The sequence below is a fragment of the Rhagoletis pomonella genome, unplaced genomic scaffold, assembly GCF_013731165.1.
Source record: "Rhagoletis pomonella isolate Grant_MI unplaced genomic scaffold, Rhpom_1.0 Rhpom_scaffold_00012, whole genome shotgun sequence".
NCBI classification, from domain to species: Eukaryota; Metazoa; Arthropoda; class Insecta; order Diptera; family Tephritidae; genus Rhagoletis; species Rhagoletis pomonella.
Window position 1 is genome coordinate 15,853,092 of NW_023458566.1, and position 14,500 is coordinate 15,867,591.

Sequence of the window (14,500 nt, forward strand, 5' to 3'; positions counted from 1 at the left end):
CTGATTAGTTTGATTGCAATTGTTAGAGACAAATTTCAATCAACATTAACGATGTAAGTACCATATAGCAAATATGTACATATGTACATTAGAGTGCATCATAAAAAAAAAAAATAAAAAAAAAATAAATACGGGGTTCCACCGGAATTATAAAATTTATTGTATTTTAAAACTTCAAAACTTTCATCAAAATATTTCGGTAAAATACTAAGATTTACGTGAGTTAGACCGATTTGGAAATAAATTCAAAAATTGCATTACATCCTTTGATTCCGTTGACAACATTTTTAAAGATTTTTATGCAGACCGTTTAAGCTTAAACTTTTCTATCATCTGAGGTAATTTTATAGAAAAAATATTTAAAAAAAAATGTAATTTCATTTATACAAAATGGATTTTTGGAGGTATTTTAAAATAGGTACAGCTCACATGGCGGAAGGCTTAGAATATAATAAATTTTATATTTCCGATGAAAAAAAGGTAAAGATTTTTTTTTTCGAGAATTGTGATGCACTCTAATGTACATAAATACGCGCAGATTTAACGGTTTTGACGATCCGGAAAAATGTGGGAGACGCATGCACGTAGCATAAATAAAAGGAAGAAGAAGCTATATATTTTTTTTAAATATGTTTCATATAAATATTTTTTAATTGCGAAAATATGCACAACACTTCCAAACTGACCTTCAGCGACGTTTATTAAAATCACGGTACAAGCCATCACAGCAACGGTGAAAATTAAAAATGCCTGCTCGCTTGCAATCTGGACATTGTGTTAACACATCCAGCATCAGCAACGGTAGCTGCTTGAAATGGGAGATACAAGCCAACTGCTGCAACCGCTATGCACGCTGATGAATGCTGCACTGATGGGGGGGGGGGGTTGGCAAGCAAGTGAGTGAGCTGACAGCGCACAGAAGCTTCTCAGCGCGATCAAAAATGCCCAACAGCGTCTACGAGACTGATCTAGCCTTCTTGATACGGCGATCAATGGGCAAGCAAGAATTTAAACGGTTGCAAGCGGCATTTCAAGAGCAAGCAAGCAAGCAAGCAAGCAGGAAGATACAAACATACGCGCATACATACAAACTTACATGGGAATGAGGCAGGCAGATTAATATCTATGTATCTGCACTAAAGCAGCATTGCGGCGCATAATTTTTATATGGCGGGAAGTATTTTGTTGAAATTATACGATCGTAAAATGTTGCAGAAGGTGGTGCAAAATGAGGGAATTTTTTATTTTATGTGAAAATAAAAATAAACATACACTGCGAAAAAAATGCGAAGCGAAGTGCTGAAAGAAAGCCAACTCGGTTACCGCCTACCATGCAAGTATGAACAACATAAAAGCAGCTTCCGAAAAAATGGCCGCAGGAGCAATTATGCAAAATACTTAACTAAAAATGAAAAATAAAACAAAATTGAATGCCAAAAATTAAAATGCCGGCAAGCAAGCGTTCGTAAATATACAAAAAATAAATATACAAAAATCTTACTCGTACACACACATATTATGCTCAAGCTTTGGCCGACTGCATTTTGTGGCCTCGATTTCGCAAACATATAATTAAGCGAAATTTTTGAGCGACCGAAATTTTTTGTAGCGTAACCGACTAAAAAAATTTTTGATCGAAAGCTGTCGAATTTGACTTGCTGCACTAGATATGGCACAAACACATATCCACATACATATGTACATATATGGAGGCTAATGAAAAATATTAAAAATACTAAGGCGCATCGGGGCGTAGCAATTTATGCCTAAAGCTCAGCGCAACGCCTTCGAAATTTTCGGCGCAAGTCAAACTCGCGCTAAATGTGCGACGAACAGAGTTGCTGTAGAATCTTCCACTGAAATGCATAATTGCCAGCTTGCGGCTTGAACGACTGGCTAGACTTTTGGAAAATAGCAACGTAATGGGTATAATTATTATTTTTTTGAATTCAAGATTGCTTTTCGATTGCCATATGAGTAGTTTTTATCTGCCCAGAAGTGCATACAAATATACTCTTACAAATAAGGAGAAACGTCCCGAACGAAAGTCATTAGAATTTCTAGTACAAAAGTGTACTAAACATTGTTAAGTTAGGAAAAAAACTTATTATAGCCATTTTCTTCAAGTATTTTGCAAGACTTTGAATGCATGATGTTTTGTGCACTGTCACCAGGTCAATCCCAACAAGACAACCCTAGTCTTGTTTACGTGGAAGAGAAAAATGGAAGGTCTCAACCGATCGATCGGAGTTCTGGGCACAGAGAGTTGTTGAGAAGGTTTTTAGAGCAATTACCTGTTACCTGTAGTCTCCTTTGGAAGAAAGTACGTCGTTAGATTTTCTACAAGGGAACAATGGAGGGATCCAGAAACTCTCTTGGGAAGCTCGGTGAAAACTTTCTATACCGACGGCTCAAAGACTGAAAACGGTACTTAAGCTGATTGGCATTTGGACGGTCATTTCAAATACTTTACCGCTTTGGGCACAAGGGCAACGGCCTTTCAATCGGAACTCTTTGCAATACTGAAAGTGGCAGACTGGATAATTGGCGAAAGGTGGCGCGGACCTTAAATGAAGATCTGCAGTGACAGCCAAACTGCTCTAAAGGCCTTGAAAAGCACTGGGGGCTGAACTCCGTTAAAATGTGGAATGAACTTGAACTTGTGCGGGTGCCAGGATACTACGATGTCCAAGGTAACGAACTGGCAGATGAATTGGCGAACTGCGGTTCGCTGGAGCTTCCAATTGGACCGGAGCCAATTTTAGGGCCGAGCATAGCGTTAACAATAGGGGACATCAGGGATCTCAGCCCTGATAGGAGTGATTACGGTTCCCAATCCATGGGGACGATTTGGGGTCATTATAGATTGACGATCCACTATATAAATCGTGTTTTGAAGATGAGGATGGTACAGAGCATTTTCTCTGCCGCTGTCTGGCCTTCGTCAGCAATCAATTCCCGTCCCCACCTATATATCCCAATCCTCCAAATCCAGTCTCTAGGCCGTAAGTACAATGGGCAATAATGCGTTAGTGTTTGGAAAAAAATGTTTTTGGATTTTCCGACCACCAAAAATTCCAATTCCAATCCAATTCCAAGCTGGGACAAAAAAAATATTAAAAAATTTGATTGTGCTATATTTTGTCCGCATATATTCCTGGTGGAGAAAAAACGTAATTTATAAAGGGCCGTATAAGGAAACGCGCACACCTTTTTTCCTGTTAGGGAAACAGCCCAGCTTTCCATTTAATGCTCTACATAAAACACCGCTTACCATTTGCCTATTGGAATGTTTTGCCATCGATATCAAAATAAGAGGATCTGTTGGTCTGGATTTATCGATCTGTGGCTTTCGAAAAGAAATTTTCCAAAGAGATTTCTTTGGTCTTTGTTCAGATAACCCTCATAATTCGAAGAGTTTTGATCTTCTTCATAATACGTGTTGGCCGCTGTGCCTGAGTGGTTAGAGGTGCAAAATACCACTTTGATGAGACACATCTCTCTCAAGCAGTGATCAGCTAATAATTTACATATTTGATAGGAACCGAGTCGTCTTTTGTGCTCGACCTTAGCTAACCTCTCAATAGTACTCTGTATGTATTTAGATATCCATGTATTTTATCTTATTTTGAACAGACATACATATGTACTCGTACACACCTGCCTTTACGCAACCATTTTGTTGCTTGATTAGACAACAATTCCCATTCCAATAAAATAGTTCCAATCAAAAACAATTTGAATTCGTAATTTCCCTCACCACTAGTGTACGATTAGGTAGGTGTCCGAAATGAGAATTATGATGATGCTTTTAATTAACACGCGATTATAATGTAAACGTGTTGATCAACGTGACGCTTGGACACACACAACCAATGTTCGATCACTTGATTTGCTTTCGTGCTGGCGATGGAATTAACGACGAAGAACGATAATCGTAACTCAGAAGCTTATCAGTGAGGAAGCCGTTTCTATCAAGATTTCCCTCATTTATTTATTTTTCAAAAAAAGAAAAATAGTTTACCTGCATACGCATGTCTTTCAAGCCGCAGATAGCCGCTATTCTGTTCATTAGGAGAGTAAATTGTGTTCTTTCTTGTAAATAAGTCCACTTACTAATTGTACTTATTGTTGTCAATTTGTACTACAGAAATATTTAATTGTTACGCATTTCCCTCAACTAAATATTTAATGACATTTTCTTCTTTTCTTCCAGCTCATATCCGCCAACCTCACACAATCGCCCCAAACTGGCGACTCACCAAATACGCCCAACCCCTCGTCAATGCCAGTTTCCGGTGGTGCGAATGCGCCAGCGCTCAGCCCCTCGAATGTGGGCGGCGAATGTCGTGTGAACACCGGAGCTGGCGGCTCCGCTGATGTGCCCAGCGGCGCAATGAGTCCAGATGCGCTCTCGCAAAACTCCAATAACACAACTGGTGGCGGTGGCGGCGGCGGCGGTAGTGGCGGTATTAACAATCCTACCGGTGGCGGCGCGCTCGATGGCGCTGGTGTGGCGGGCTTGGGTGCCGGCGGACCTGGTGTTGGTGGTTCCTGTTGCGAGAATGGACGCCCAATTATGACAGATCCCGTCTCTGGACAGACAGTGTGTTCGTGTCAATATGACTCCGCACGTTTGGCGCTCTCGAGCTACTCTCGCTTGCCAGCGGCGAGTGTTGGCGTCTATGGCACGCCTTATCCTTCGACAGATCAGAATCCTTATCAAAGCATTGGCGTGGATAGTTCGGCGTTCTATTCGCCGTTGGTAAGTAAAAACTTAACTTTTGGGATGGAGTTTGTAAATTTTGCATTTTTGCCGTCGCTTTTGACTAAGCGCTTTAAGATTTAAACAGCCAAGAAGTGCACTTGTTTTTTTATGTGTTCTCTCGCAAGTGTTACAATGCTGCTCATTTTGTTTTTTTTTGTTCTTGTTGTTGTTACAACAATGGCCGACAACATGCAAACTTGTTTATGCATGTGTAAAACAACAAAATGCGACAATAAACTAACAACAAAAACAACAGCAACAACAGCACTCGCAACAATTGCCACCGACGTTGTCGTCGATTTCGGCTTCGGTCTCCTTCGCTGACGTTGATTTTGCATTTGTTGTCGCCATTTGACTTTGGCAACGTCTACCGCTTTTATTGTTGTTGGTTTGTTGTTTATGAGGCGCTTTGTTTCTGAGGGCTCAAATGCTAAAATGTGCATGCAAGCGCTTAATATTTGAATTAATGTATCTACATACATTTGTAGCTGCCTACAGGGATACACTGAAAAAAGTTCCTACCTTTTTTAGGAAGAAAGTTAAACTTCCTCATTCCTTTCTACCTCAGTTTAAATTAGTTAGGTTAGCTTAGGTTAAGTTGGAAACTCTTCGTGGAAGCTTCATTCCCATACAGTTAAAACCATTTTAAACGGTGGGTCCTTATACCTTTCTAGAATATCATTATTGATGACGTTGCATGCCAAATAACGTTCCAGTTTTTTAAGTAAAATATTTAACGCCACGGTGAGGTAAGTGCATATATATATACATACCGCGCACCGTCTTCAAAAGAAACACAACTCAAAATTACACGTTCGTGAGAAAATGCGAAAAACTATTTCGTAGCACATGCTAATCGTATGGCCAAGGAAGACTTTGCCTTAGATTTTTTCAACAAATTATAACAAAGATTTTTTCCAGCTTTTGCTGAAAGGTAAATAAAAGCTCTGTGTACAATTTTAGTGCATAGTTTCAAAAATTACAAATTTTGAGTTGTGCCACTTTTGAAGATCGTGTGCGATATGTATGTCTATAGCGAATAAGTGGTTAGTGGAAGCTGAAGGTGAAGATAAGAGATGACAATTGAAGAAGATGAATACGAAGAGGAAGATGACGATGGAAAGGAAGATGAAGATAAAGATAAATAAAGAGATACAGATAAAAATAAAAATAAGGAAGGTGAAAATTATGGTTAAGGGTAAGGTTAAGGTTAATACAGAGTTAAAAATAAGAATACGATTAAGATTAATGCATATTAAGATCTAAATTAAGGTTAAGATTTATATATGGATTAAGATTAGCATTCAGATTAAGGTTAAGATTAAGATTAGGATTAAGATTAATATTAAGATAAAGGGTTAATATTAACATTAAGATTAAGATAAAGATTGAGATTCAGATTACGATTAACATTGGGATTAAGATTAATTCTAAGATAAAAAATTAGATTAAGATTGACATTAGGATTCTCACTGGGTACACGAGTGTCTGTCGCTTCTGTGAGATGGACGAAGAAACGCCATAACACACCTGCTCTCTGTTGCTCTCTAGCTAGACGCAAACTCGCTCACCTAGGTGGTATAATACTTACTTAATCCATTCGAACAAAAAGCCCGCCGAAGTGCTAGCGTATATCAAAAGCCTTCACGTATAGGGTAAAGGGCCACGTACAATAGACCACCCTAGAGGTCGCAATGCTCAAGGCTCATGATAATAATAATATCTAATAATAATAATAATAATAATAATAATAATAAGATTAAGATTAAAATTGACGTTAACATTCAAGATTAAGATTCAGATTAAGATCAAGATTAGGATTAAGATCAGGATTAAGATTAAGATTATGATAAGGATTAAGATTAAGACTAAGCTTAAGTTTAAGATTAAGAATAAGATAAAAATTAGCGAACGAAGAAGTTTGGGAATAAATTTTAAAGATAACTTAGAGGGTGCGATCTCCTTTTATAAGGATGAAGAAAGCATAACAAGCGGGTGTTTTAAGAAATAGCTAGTGGATCAATGGTATTGGTTACATTTAAGCCATTGCAGCTGTCTTGTGACATATTGATGAGCTTCATGTCTGCAAAAGTTCAGAATCGAAAAGCATACATGCCAGATGAACACCCAATATATATTTTTTTAAATATCCACGAGCAGATCGTCGTCATTATTTTCAAGATTAATGCATTTCTGAATTGGAAGAATTTAGCGAGAGACGATCAGTAACTATAACACGCTGCGAGAGGTTCGCAAACAAATACTGTCATCTGACTGTATACATTTCTTTAGGCCCCAAACGGGCTATCGGAGAGTGAGTTTGGTTTTCGTGAATTTAAGTCAACGACAACCGCGGCCCTTCTGTGGCAAGTATTTCCCACGAAACGGTTACCACCAGTATAAGAAAGTGTAAATTCTGAATCATCACAATCCTTTTCGATTTTTATCTCCACTATACGAAGTTGGAAGCCAGCGTCCTTCAGTCGAGACTTGGAAAAGTGGAAAACCTACCACTCTGCCAGACTGGCAAATTTATTGGTGATCAATCAATAGGTTTGCTTTATTCCTCGCATAGCGCAATAATATGCGCGCAATGCGTTCAGGTTAGGTTGTTTAGGAAAGGTTAGTAAGTTCCAATTTTAAAACTTTATTTGTATTAATTAATAAAATTTTATATTTTAAATTATATTTTATTATATTTATTAATAAAACTTTCCTTGTCAACCCTACCTTAAAACTTTGTCGTTGCGATATTTGATTGCCAACTTTTCTCACAGTGTACATTTGTGGCAACAACTGATTTGCACATCGCCATGTTGCAGCAATGCCATTAGAGGAAGCGGCAAGTTGTTGCCACTCGTAAACAACAGCCATTGTGGAGAGCGGCCACAGCCAAAGTGACAAGCAAGCCAACCAAATAACTGCCCAGGCAGGCCATACTTCTTTTCTGTGGCTTCCTTGTGGCAGCCATGCGAGATTGGCTAACTACATACTTACTTGCCAGTAGAACTGCAAGTACTCCTATGCCCTACACTCACTCACAGCCCAGTTCAGATCAACTTTATTGCGAGCAATTTCACCTCAACTTGCTGCTGCCCTGCGCTTGTCATTTGGGTTGCTTCTGCTTCTGCTGCTGTTGCTGTGGCTGTTGCTGTTCGTCTGCTTGTCAATATCATGTCGGCTAAATCGAATTATCATTATGGCTGGCTGAAGTTCAGTTCACTCAGCGCTTTTAAACGGTCGACCGGTCGGTCCGCCTGTTTACCGGTCCTCTGGGTCGGGCGGTCGTATGGTCGGTCGTCTTTCGGGGGTCTTTTGAGTGGTGGGGAGGGGGTGTTGTTCGAACGTTTATTGACCGCACCGCTCGTCACAGGCGTGTGTTGTTTTGTAATTGTTGTTGCCTGCTTGTTTTGTTTCGCATTTGCTGCTTGTCTTTGCATATATAGCCTTTGTTGCACAACACACACATTTTTGCTCAGCACCAATTCAAGTTTTCAACGCTGAAATTTGATATTTTATCGCTGCGATTGAGCAAAGCAAAATGATATCATTGCAAAGTGCAGAGACGCTGGGCGGAGGAGGTGCATTAGCGGTGGTGCACAGTCAGCGGCAAGGAAGGGCTGCCGAGTTGATATGGCTTGCCGACTCGCTTGCCACTACTAGCTGAGTGAAAACGAAGAACAAATGATGGCCTCTGGCCTGTAATTGTGTGCAACGAGCGTATACATGTGACTGCACTGACGGCAACAACAATAACAAACTGAAAGCAACAACAACTGCTCTCGTAGTATAGAAAGCAACGACAATCACCAAAAATAAAATTAACAACAACTAATCGCAATGACAACAGTCAACAAAATAATGTCAATGCAACAGCATAACAAATATTGGCAGCAACAAGAACAAGCGGGATGGATGTCAGCAGCAGTTCGCTTTCGGCCGGGGTCAGCGGTAGTTGGTATCGTAGTACATAAATAGTTGCTACTCAAACAAATGCAAGTCTATCCGCACATTCTTAACGACATTTTGCCAATCATGTTAGAGCATCCACATAAAATCCGAATTAATAAATGAAGTGAGTGCATCATGGCGCAGTGTGATGGGTGGTGTAGGGCCGGATGGGCTTATGAATTGTTGCAAGGGATACTCGTATGCGGCTGTTTGCTTGTGTTTGTGTGTGTGAACGTCAGTTAGTCATTGTTTTGCAAATTATTTTGAATTTTTTCACCTTACCGTCTTCATTGGGTCGTCTAACTAGTTACATATGTATGTACTATGTAGATACATACATATTTAGTGTGGCGTAAAATGAAAATTCAATGTTGCATAAACATGAACAGCAACATATGTAAGTGCAACTGTGACATGTGTACATCGTTGCAGTCATAAATACTAATGTAAAATGTGAGTTTATGTATGTATGTACAAGTGCATAATATACGACTGAACAATGAAGCGGCTAAGCGTTCAAGTACGAATTGAGATAATGCAAAAGAATTGGCAACATAATGAATTTTTTATTTTTTTGTCAGGAATTTGTGTGTTATAAATGTAATGACGCCGTGATCACTGGCTTTTCTTTTACTTATGCCTTAATTTTATAGACTAGGGTGGTCCAAAAAAGTCAAGTCGGTATTTTAATAAATTTTTTTAAATTAATTAATCTGTACCGTTCGTGTAATGCAGACTCCACTGTGATGAGAACCAACGACGAAATTTTTCACTGAAACCAGAGTACAAATTTGTGAAGTGGGCCGCCATTTTTTCGAGGGTCAAGTTTTTTTTGTGCAGTTATCTGTTTATGCTTCACAACGATAAAAGAAAAATACAAGTTTCACAATTTTTCGAAATTCGAATTACTTTGGAAGCTATTAACATTTTTCGAAATTGTTTACATTTTAATTGTTTTCTCGCGTTTGGTAATACCGATTCTGTTCATATTTTAAACAGTTGAGAATGATGGTGTTTTCTTCCCATTTTAATTTTTTATTTGGCCATTCATTTTTTTTATAAAAGTTATTAAAATTTTTTCAAATATTACTGACATCTCAATGGCTTTAAAACCGCGTTTTGGGCTAATGTTGTTGTACGTTCTATTAGTAAATATTGGCAGAAAAAAAATGTGCCCCAATGCATCGAGACGAAAGTTATTCACGCTTTTCTCTTGTCGCCCAATGTATTTTGTATGGAATATCCTACTACGAGTTCTATGTACATTGTACACAGGCGGTCACTATTTTTAATGAAATGAAATTTTGTACATTTATAAAAAAATCAATTCTCTTAAATATAGTTCACACATAATTAAAAGCTTGTAAATAAGAATTTCACCTTTGAAACAATTTAGTAAAATTCATAAAAATTTCCAACTTTTAATGAAATAAAATTTCGTTCATTTATAAAAAAAAACAATTCTTTTAAATATAGTTCACACTGCAAAATTTCACCTTTGAAGTAATTTTGAAAAATTCATAAAACTCCAACTTGTAATCAAAAAATTTTTTGAAAAAGTTTGGCATTTTTGTAGCCCATTTTCTTTTAGTATAATAAAGTGCAAGTTTGAAGTAGCTCACTCAAAAAAAGCTTGATTAAAAAGTTTAAAATTTTGACGAATATTTGATGTTTTTTCTAAATTTCTAAAACGGCAGATTAAAATACGCGATTCTTGCCCAATTTGCCGATGTTGTTTGCTTACGCCAGAAACTATAACCCTATAGGAAATGGCATCCCTAGTTTTAACAAATTATGCCTAGCCACCAAAAATTGCACAGCACTTCAACTAATTGGATCTGTTGTTATACATACATATGTATGTATGTACTGTACGAGCACACATACTCATATAAATTTGCATCGTAGGCTTTATGACTAAATTGCAACTACACTAATGAGACTGCTTTCCGCAGTGGAATGGCATTGCATGCAATGCAAAACTTTTTCAATAACAGTTTTCAAACTGCCAAACTGCAATTTTCGAAAGTAATTTGACGAAAAAACTTTCCATCAGCAACAAGCAGCGAAGCAAATCAACGAAACAAATGAATGATTCAACTTAATGCAGTTTTTGTAATGATTGCATTTGTTGTGGGTTCTTACATACACACATACATACATGTACATGTGTATGTGGAACATATCCAAATATACATATGTATGTATGTATATGTGAACATTTCCCTACTCACATGTGAAGCGTGTGGCCATTGAGGTTTCACAAAAATTCCCTTTATTAGATTAACGCACCAACTTTGACCATTTCGCTGGAGCATTCAAAAAGTCCAAAGTAGAAAAAGGTAGAACGAAAGATGCTTAAAGATTTACGAGCGCATGAAATTTAATGTTAATTAGAGGAAAGGCATCTGAGAGACACTGAGAAGTGTGTAAATGAGCAGTTAAAACTTTTTGAATGGCATTGAAGAAATAAAAGGAATTGTCGAGGCACCTGTAGAATATGTAAATTAAAAGAAAGGAGAAAAACTGTCAATCGTTGGTAATAATTCTTAATGAAAAACTTTTTTAATTGAATGGAAGAAAAAAAAAATTGGTTTGATGCCATTGTGCGACAATGTGTGGGTTTAAATAAATTTAAATAGTGCATAAAGGTAAACATAACACACATATAAGTACATATGTATAGGTAAGTGGGTAGAATATGGGGGGCAAGTTTGTATGACGCGGTGACTGTAGGTTTTTATGTGTGACAGGAAATTAAATTAGCTATGTGAGGCATAACAATAACCGTACCCAGGAGCACGGCCTCAAACTCCTCGGAACCCCAATCCGGCAAGTAAAAAGATACAAGTTGAGTTGCAAATTGTATTAAGGGTAAATTAAAAATCTTTAAGCCATAACTGGCATCGGTGGGCCGCGCACAACCATTTAGTTACGTATGCCAAATTTACAATACCAGTTGAGGGTTAAATTGGTGTAATTTAAAATTTTTGATTCAAATAAATTTCTTTCTTCAAAAAGTAATAAGAAGTCTTAAATGCTCCCAAAATGTTTCATTTAAGCTGTAAAGGGTTAATATAGCTAAGCCCCTGTTCAAATAGGAAAAATAATGCAAGTGCGTAAATTAGACGATGATAAGGTTGGTATCGGTAAAAAGTCCGAATTTTTTAAAATAACGGTAATGATCGTTATCGATAAAAATTAAAATAATTGTCGATAACCAAGTTACTAATGATCAAAATTGTTAACATCCACAAAAAACGTCATGTGCAGGACGATAAATATAACGATAACGATGTCGATATCAATGAGAAAACGATTTCAAAACTCAAAAGTTTGCGCTCACACTGATAGTATTATAGGTAAAAATTTAGAAGCTGATTATAAACTTTAAAATATAAAAGTAAAAAATATAATATAATATTTTTTCTTATTTTTTTTGCGTTGTTGTTTTGACCAGGGTTAACCACTACACCACAGCGGACGCTTAGTAAAATGTGATCTGTAAAAAGTGGACAGCGTAGAGCGTACGCGATTACTATATTATCGAAAAAAATAGTGGCGTAATCCCAACTTTTAAATTCCCGACAAAACAGAATCCTAAAAACTTTTAGAAATGCAGATCAGTAACAACTCTGACAGACAACTTTTACAGACATAACAATCCCGACCGGATAAAACAAACATAAGACATTATCCAGGCATGGCACAATCACAATAACTCTAAATTCCCACAAAATACAACCCAGACAAAAAAATTATATTTGTTCTTAACCATCGGTGAAGTAATTGGACTGATAAGGATTATTTTTGAAATTATAAAAACTCACGCGATTTTCATTTTATTTATTTTTATATTTTGTCGGCATTTTTCGTCCAGATTTTAATTATATCTGGTCGGGATTCGGTCGGCTAAGATCTAATATCTCGGGTACACGAAGAGATAGCGAAATAATTGCAACTGTATTTTAAATGCTTTGAGATGCAGAATTAAAAGAAATGTTTCCCAGGAAGGGGAAATTGCCTTGACCTTTAAAATTAACGTGAAATATAAAGCTTTAAATTTGTTAATTTTATGACGTGGAACCATTATAAAATCGACTTTTCAAAAGGTTTGAATACATTTTCTTGCTGTTCTTTTCTAAAGGAATCCATTTCCGTGTTCGCAAGAATCGATAAACACGACGTTGAATCTTCAATATTCATCTTGTATCGCGATGTACCACCAAAGGGTCTATGTATAGCGTACAGCTGCAACAGAGTCAACTTTTAACATTAGCAAAAATGTCTGCAAGGTTTTTTAGTTAGTAAAAATATATTACCAATTTTTCCATATATTCCAACGATCATAACTAATTCAGCTGCTTATGCGAAGCAACCTCTCAGCTCAGCTTTGTACTTCTTCACAAATTCAACTTTTTTGCCTCTTCCACGTTTCGCAAACAAATTGTGCCTTCGTGTTGAACATGCTTTCAAATAAATGTCAGTTGATAAATACATCTGTACATTTAACGCCGTGTCAACGGAGGTATGAAACTGAAATTTAGAAATTAATATAACAGCTGCTTAACATCATGTTAAAGCAATTAAAAATGTTAATTATATTTTATAAATCAAAAGAGACAAATCAAATGGCCAACAAACCGAAACCGTAGCCGAAACAAATGAAACAATTCAAAGTGAATTTGAGGTAAAAAACAAAAATAGTTAACAGTCGCCAGGGCAGATGTTGCTGCCCACAACAGCGCCACCGTCATGGCTGTCCTCTCAGCAGACTGTGTGCGCTGCGACCAGGGTTGCCACTTTGGTAAATTGTTACCAAAATTGGTAGAAAAAATTTGGGTTGGTAAAAAGGTAAATTTTTTCTCATTTTGGTAGATATTTGTTGAACTCTTCGTTACCGATTTATTTTTCGTAGTTATCTTTATATTATAAATTTCTTTGCATACTTTTTATATACTTACATACGTATAAATGTATATCGATATAAGGCGAACATATCGTGCTCCATTCAAAACTCATTTTACTGGAATCCCGGGGAGCTTTTGATTGCCTAAATATTTTAAATGATTATTTAAATACAAATAAAAACAAATTTACAGGTATGTAATGACGCACTATACTTGTTCGCAAAAAAAATTTAATCGTCATTTTTTATCAATAGAAATTGTTAAATAAAAAACACAAAAGACTGGGGGCAAAAAATTAAAAAAAAAAAATCAACGGGAACCACAGTGTGAGCTATACTCAAGTATTATTTGCTTTAAAACTCGGTATCTTAAATTGTTCTAAAAATTCAGAGTGAAAAATTCGAAATTTGGACGAAAATTTTTTGAATTTTTCTAAATGTTGTATATAGTTTGAATCGTTAATTTTTATGAATTTAGTTAAAACAACAAAAAAATTTTACTTGAAAAACATTGCGAATAATAAAAAAATCACCAGGTGCTTTTTTGAGTCACTGTATTTGTCAGCCTTGAAATCCAACGGAGAATCACTCTTGCCAAAAAGTGCTACGTTGGGCTGAGTAGGCAATTGAGAAGTAAAGTACTCTCTCGTCGTACAAAGTTCACACTCTATAAGTACTCATCATGCCTGTGCTGGTGTATGGCGCGGAGGCATGGACAATGAAAGCATCTGATGAGGCGGCTCTGGAGTTTTCGAGAGAAAGATTCTGCGAAAGATTTACGGACCTTTTGGTGATGACGAATATCGCAGACGATTTAACGATGAGCTGTATGAGCTTTACAACGATATAGACATAGTGCAGCGGATTAAAAT

General features: G+C 36.9%; 1 protein-coding gene across 1 annotated transcript in view; it reads left to right on the top strand.

Annotated features, from left to right (window-relative positions):
* Window positions 1–14,500, top strand: part of LOC118747946 (homeobox protein araucan-like) — a 47,816-nt gene that overhangs the window by 19,604 nt on the left and 13,712 nt on the right. Inside the window, exon 2 of the mRNA XM_036482182.1 lies at window positions 4,217–4,765. Within this exon, the coding sequence (XP_036338075.1) occupies window positions 4,217–4,765 (549 nt within the window). The remainder of the gene's footprint in view (window positions 1–4,216; window positions 4,766–14,500) is intronic.